Consider the following 7,337-nt stretch of genomic DNA (forward strand, 5'->3'; position numbering starts at 1 on the left):
TATGAAAATAAACGCTATTTGGTCTATAATATCTTTCGAAATGTGGGAAAAAATTGGAAATGAATCCGAAAAAAAACATACTGTAGAAAAAGGGTCTCACAAATTTCGTATTTAATGTTTATTGTTAAAGAAGTTTATAAAAATGCTTTTTAATATTTACCAATATTGAAAATATGTATAGCTTATTTAGATTAAAGCCTCTACTTTCAAATAGCATCAAGAAATAAATCGAAACTTAGTGGGTAAATAGAGTTTGGTGTCGTTTTCGAATGTCCTCCTAAGTGGACATGGGTAGTCAAAGGGTTAATATACCCCCAGTCCTATGGTGGAGGGTATAAAAACGATTACAAGCTAGTCTATCAGCACAATTCGTAGTGATTCTTTTATCCTGCTCGCCAACACACATCTTTTAGTTTTTGCTTCTATACGGGAATGGTGGATCCTTCAACTTTATAAATTGCAGCATGTTTCTCATTGTAAGTGATATTAATGGTCACTATCACATCAACAATTGGAGTATATGTGGGCAAGAAATTTCTATCGATGACAACATTTGATATGTTATAGAATACCTTCTGTAAATAAACACAAAATTTTTTATACGAATTAATTGTTAATATTTAATTATAATTAAACAATGTATAATTAAAAATAAAAACAATATATACGGACGAAAGTTAGTATATAGTTGTAATTAATTGTTGCTTAAAAAACAGAACAATTATACATGACCGAAAGTTCGGCCAGGTCGACTTTTAAATATACACCATGGAACACACATAAACATTTTCTTTGAAAACACCTACTCCACACCCTCATAAAAAATCGCTTCTGTAACATATACTCCCAAACATATTTTGCTTCAAGCATATACATTTTTGGGTATTGCCCAAACATTTATATGTTTGATCTCTTTCAATATATAATATGTTTGAAAGCATATTGGTCTAAACAATATATGTTTGGGCAGTCTAAGTTCCAAACATTTTGTATTTTTGCATCCAAATTCAATAATGTTGTCTTCCAAAAACAATATGTTATTTTGTGAACATATAATATGTTTGGAAGCAGTTTGCACCCAAAAATATTATATGCTTAAAAAAATTCTCCCAAACAATATTGTGCTCAAAATTTTATTTATTTATTTATATATTTACAATCATAATGAATTATGAAAATAAACAGGTAATATAGGTGCTAACAACATAGGTTTTCGACCTGAATGCTCAAAATTTTGTTTCTGCCTAATTGTATATTCCCCCACATCTTTCTCACTTCCACGAGATTTTTAGTTCTTAGCACCTTTTTCTGTAATACAAACATTGTAGAAGAAATTATTCAATTGTATGATTTTTTTATTTTAATTTTACCTTTTGCCGGACGGGGATTCGAACAGCGGACCACACAGTTTGTAAGGATCAAAGAAGTAGCTGATCAATTGCCCAAGGAAAAATAAAATGTTAATTTTGTAATAACAAGCAACAACCACCAACTTAATTCAATATCGCTCCCTGTTAAATAGCGCTCCAAGCTACTAAACACATATATGTTTATAGGCTATTTCTAAATTAATATATGTTTGCATCCAAGCATATTATATTTACAAATATTTTATGTCCCAAACATAATATGTTCTAACATATTAACATATATGTCCCAAACATGTTATGCTAGTTTATGAACATTATATGCTTGCACTCAAAAATATTGTGTTTAAAAATTTGTGTTCCAAACATATAATGTTTATAGCCAAACATATGAAAAACAGTCTTTTTCATCCGTGCAGCTCAAATGGTACGAGTTTTGGGGTCCAATTTGAAATTTGTAGCATTAGGTAAGATTAGGTTAAGTATAGTGCACCACCATTTGTGAGGCTCACTTAGACTATTCAGTCCATTGTGATACCACAAATGGTGAACTTCTCTCTTTTCAATGAGTGCTGTCCGATGCTATCGATTTCCGACTATATAAAGTATATATGCTCTTGATCACACTGATAAAAAGCATGACCGGTTCCAAAGATTTTGTCTTTACCCTAATGATCATTTTTTTTTTTTTTTGAAGAGCAATAAAGCGATTCTCGATGATTACTACGAGGGCGGTTCGGAAACTTCTTAGCCTATCAATGAAAGAGAATAATTAGATTTTCAAAAATATTTTTATTTTTCAATATAATCTCCTGAAACTTCAATACACTTAGTCCAACACTTTTCTAGCAATTCTATCCCTTGATTAAAATAGTTTTCCTCAAGGTCTTCAAAATAGTGGTTTACAACTGTAATTGCATCTTCATTTGAGGTAAAACGCTTGCCACTAAGGAATTTTTTTAGATTTGGGAACAAGTAAAGTCACTAGGTGCTAAATCTGGACAATAAGGTGGGTGGTCAAGCAACTCGTACTTTAATTCGTTGATTTTAGCCATTGTTAAAACACTCTTGTGCGATGGTGCGTTGTCTTGATGAAAAAATATTTTTTTGTGTTGTAAGCCAGGACGTTCCAAAAGGTTGCAATGGTACTCTGAATTTATTGTTTTACCCTTTTGCAGATAGTCAATCAATAAAATACCTTTCAAGTCCCAAAAAACCGTTGCCATAACTTTACTAGCCGATTGAATTGTTTTTGCCTTCTTTGGGGCACATCCTCTAGCTTCAGTCCATTGTTTGGATTGTTCTTTTGTCTCTGCACGGATGAAACAGACTGTTTTTCATATGTTTGGCTATAAACATTATATGTTTGGAACACAATTTTTTAAACACAATATTTTTGAGTGCAAGCATATAATGTGCATAAACTAGCATAACATGTTTGGGACATATATGTTAATATGTTAGAACATATTATGTTTGGGATATAAAATGTTTGTAAATATAATATGCTTGGATGCAAACATATATTAATTTAGAAATAGCCTATAAACATATATGTGTTTAGTAGCTTGGAGCGCTATTTAACAGGGAGCGATATTGAATTAAGTTGGTGGTTGTTGCTTGTTATTACAAAATTAACATTTTATTTTTCCTTGGGCAATTGATCAGCTACTTCTTTGATCCTTACAAACTGTTTGGTCCGCTGTTCGAATCCCCGTCCGGCAAAAGGTAAAATTAAAATAAAAAAATCATACAATTGAATAATTTCTTCTACAATGTTTGTATTACAGAAAAAGGTGCTAAGAACTAAAAAATCTCGTGGAAGTGAGAAAGATGTGGGGGAATATACAATTGGGCAGAAACAAAATTTTGAGCATTCAGGTCGAAAACCTATGTTGTTAGCAACTATATTACCTGTTTATTTTCATAATTCATTATGATTGTAAATATATAAATAAATAAATAAAATTTTGAGCACAATATTGTTTGGGAGAATTTTTTTTAAGCATATAATATTTTTGGGTGCAAAATGCTTCCAAACATATTATATGGTCACATAATAACATATTGTTGTTTGGAAGACAACATTATTGAATTTGGATGCAAAAATACAAAATGTTTGGAACTTAGACTACCCAAACATATATTTTTTAGACTACCCAAACATATATTTTTTTTATATGGCAGCTATATCCAAATCTGAACCGATTTTTTCCAAAATCAATAGGGATCGTCTTTGAGCCGAAACAGGACCCTATACCAAATTTTAGGACAATCGGACTAAAACTGCGAGCTGTACTTTGCACACAAAAATACATCAACAGACAGACAGACAGACAGACAGACAGACAGACGGACAGACAGACGGACAGACAGACAGACAGACGGACATCGCTAAATCGACTCAGAATTTAATTCTAAGCCGATCCGTATACTAAAAGGTTGGTCTATGATTACTCCTTCTTGGCGTTACATACAAATGCACAAACTTATTATACCCTGTACCACAGTAGTGGTGAAGGGTATAAATATGGGAAACATTTAAATCTGAAGCAATTTTAAGGAAACTTCGAAAAAGTTTATTTATGGTTTATCGCTCGATATATATGTATTAGAAGTTTAGGAAAATTAGAGTCATTATTACAACTTTTCGACTAAGCAGTGGCGATTTTAGAAGGAAAATGTTGGTATTTTTACCATTTTTGTCGAAATCAGAAAAACATATATATGGGAGCTATATCTAAATCGGAACCGATTTCAACCAAATTTGGCACACATAGCTACAATGCTAATTCTACTCCCTGTGCAAAATGTCAACTAAATCGGAGCAAAAAATTGGCCTCTGTGGTCATTTGAGTGTAAATCGGGCGAAAGCTATATATGGGAGCTATATCTAAATCTGAACCGATTTCCACCAAATGTGACACGCATAACTATAATGCTAATTCTACTCCCTGTGCAAAATTTCAACTAAATCGGAGCAAAAAATTGGCCTCTGTGGGCAAAGGAGTGTAAATCGGGCGAAAGCTATATATGGGAGCTATATCTAAATCTGAACCGATTTCCACCAAATGTGACACGCATAACTATAATGCTAATTCTACTCCCTGTGCAAAATTTCAACTAAATCGGAGCAAAAAATTGGCCTCTGTGGGCAAAGGAGTGTAAATCGGGCGAAAGCTATATATGGGAGCTACACAGTCGTACACAAGTTTACATACCCCTGAGTTTTTAACCTTCTAACTAAACATGTTCCTTGTTGTTGTTTATAAACCACACTAAAAAATTGTTGTTAAAAATTAACAAATACTTTGTTTTTCAAATTATTTTACAAAAATTAAAGCGTGTATATGCATAGTTTATAATATTTTATTATTTAAATAAAATACAAATTCTTTAATCGTGTGTAAACTTGTGTGAGACTGTGTATATCTAAGTCTGAACCGATTTGGATGATATTTTGCAAGTTTTTCGAGACTCATAAAATATTCGGATGTACGGAATTTGAGGAAGATTGGTTGATATACACGCCAATTATGACCAGATCGGTGAAAAATATATATGTCAGCTATATCTAAATCTGAACCGATTTTCAAAATCAATAGGGATCGTCTTTGAGCCGAAACAGGACCCTATACCAAATTTTAGGACAATCGGACTAAAACTGCGAGATGTACTCTGCACACAAAAATACATCAACAGACAGACAGACAGACGGACAGACAGACGGACAGACAGACGGACAGACAGACAGACGGACATCGCTAAATCGACTCAGAATTTAATTCTAAGCCGATCCGTATACTAAAAGGTTGGTCTATGATTACTCCTTCTTGGCGTTACATACAAATGCACAAACTTATTATACCCTGTACCACAGTAGTGGTGAAGGGTATAAATATATGGGAAACGTTTACATCTGAAGCAATTTTAAGGAAACTTCGAAAAAGTTTATTTATGATTTATCGCTCGATATATATGTATTAGAAGTTTAGGAAAATTAGTCATTTTTACAACTTTTCGACTAAGCAGTGGCGATTTTACAAGGAAAATGTTGGTATTTTGACCATTTTTGTCGAAATCAGAAAAACATATATATGGGAGCTATATCTAAATCTGAACCGATTTCAACCAAATTTGGCACGAATAGCTACAATGCTAATTCTACTCCCTGTGCAAAATTTCAACTAAATCGGAGCAAAAAATTAGCCTCTGTGGTCATATGAGTGTAAATCGGGCGAAAGCTATATGTGTGGGAGATATATCTAAATCTGAACCGATTTCAACCAAATTTGGCACGCATAGCTACAATGCTAATTCTACTCCCTGTGCAAAATTTAAACTAAATCGGAGCAAAAAATTGGCCTCTGTGGTCATATGAGTGTAAATCGGGCGAAAGCTATATATGGGAGCTATATCTAAATCTGAACCGATTTCAACCAAATTTGGCACGCATAGCTACAATGCTAATTCTACTCCCTGTGCAAAATTTCAACTAAATCGTTAAAAATTGACCTCTATGGTCATATGAGTGTAAATCTGGCGAAAGCTTTATATGGGAGATATATTCAAATCTGAACCGATTTCAAGCAAATTTGGCACGCATAGTTACAACGCTAATTTTCCTCCCTATGCAAAATTTCAACTAAATCGGAGCAAAAAATTGGCCTCTGTGGGCAAATGAGTGTAAATCGGGCGAAAGCTATATATGGGAGCTATATCTAAATCTGAACCGATTTTGCTGATATTTTGCAAGTTTTTCGAGACTCATAAAATATTCGGATGTACGGAATTTGAGGAAGATCGGTTGATATACACGCCAATTATGACCAGATCGGTGAAAAATATATATGACAGCTATATCTAAATCTGAACCGATTTTTTCCAAAATCAATAGGGATCGTCTTTGAGCCGAAACAGGACCCTATACCAAATTTTAGGACAATCGAACTAAAACTGCGAGCTGTACTTTGCACACAAAAATACATCAACAGACAGACAGACGGACAGACAGACGGACATCGCTAAATCGACTCAGAATTTAATTCTATGACGATCGGTATACTAAACGATGGGTCTCCGACTTTTCCTTCTTGGCGTTACATACAAATGCACAAACTTATTATACCCTGTACCACAGTAGTGGTGAAGGGTATAAAAAGAACACCCATGTATATATTTGATTGACATTGACTTACCGCATTTAGAGGACATGCTATTGGAATATTACTATGCCTTGTCACTTGATCGAGGACTTGTTTAACGAACGGCACCAATCGAATATGAGCTATTATATCGCATACCCTATATTTGACATCAAGAAATTTAATTATACCAAGTTTTTTAGCATATTTGATAGTAGCAATTATATGGATATCCATGGTATTGGGCATAGTTCGAGATAACTCGAAAGCAGCACTTAGCACATAGGAATTTTTGGCATTTTCAACAACAGCACATTCCAAGTGTTTGACAACGTCATCGTAATGCATGCAGGATACATTGTGAATTACAATTTCGAATTTCCGTTTCACTGCCTACCCAAAGAATAGCGATAGGAATCGAGTCACATGTTCGTTAGCCAAAAAGGATCATTCAACTCTATTAACTCCATCTCACCTGGGATTTCGATAGAATATACAATATTACAAGGATAACTGATATTTTATATAAAGTTGCTTGAAAATACAACTTCATTTCGATTAATCAAAAAGAAAATGCGCTTTCACACGAAATCAAAGCTATAGATGTTTTAAGTTTGAAATTGTTTGCATGGAGATAAAAAAGTAGATATACTAAAGTAATAATTAAAAAGCTATTTATTCATGCATAGAAACAATGTCGAACTGAGCTATATCAATTTAATAGAATTAATTTATTTCGTACATTTGATAGTCTTTATAAGATAAAACTTTATTCTCAACACATTAAACAAATCGTTTCCCTAATGTATATTTGTGGATACTGCTG

The 7,337-nt window shown here is 33.3% G+C and overlaps 1 protein-coding gene across 1 annotated transcript; it reads right to left on the bottom strand.

Moving 5' to 3' along the window:
- Positions 1–422: 422 nt before the first annotated feature.
- On the bottom strand, positions 423–7,064 carry LOC142239994 (uncharacterized). The gene is made up of 3 exons (XM_075311718.1): positions 6,987–7,064; positions 6,566–6,904; positions 423–575 (listed from the first exon to the last, which is right to left on the bottom strand). The coding sequence occupies exons 1-3, from the start codon at positions 7,062–7,064 to the stop codon at positions 423–425; spliced, it is 570 nt and encodes a 189-aa protein (XP_075167833.1).
- Positions 7,065–7,337: the final 273 nt, after the last annotated feature.

This window comes from Haematobia irritans, chromosome 5, assembly GCF_050003625.1.
Source record: "Haematobia irritans isolate KBUSLIRL chromosome 5, ASM5000362v1, whole genome shotgun sequence".
NCBI lineage: Eukaryota > Metazoa > Arthropoda > Insecta > Diptera > Muscidae > Haematobia > Haematobia irritans.

Coding starts and splice junctions, on each gene's coding strand:
- LOC142239994 (XM_075311718.1), bottom strand. CDS start 7,064: ATGAAGTTGTATTTTCAAGCAACTTTATATAAAATATCAGTTATCCTT. Junction 6,905..6,986: donor ATATTCTATCGAAATCCCAG/GTGAGATGGAGT, acceptor TTCTTTGGGTAG/GCAGTGAAACGGAAATTCGA. Junction 576..6,565: donor TAGCATGTCCTCTAAATGCG/GTAAGTCAATGT, acceptor GTTTATTTACAG/AAGGTATTCTATAACATATC.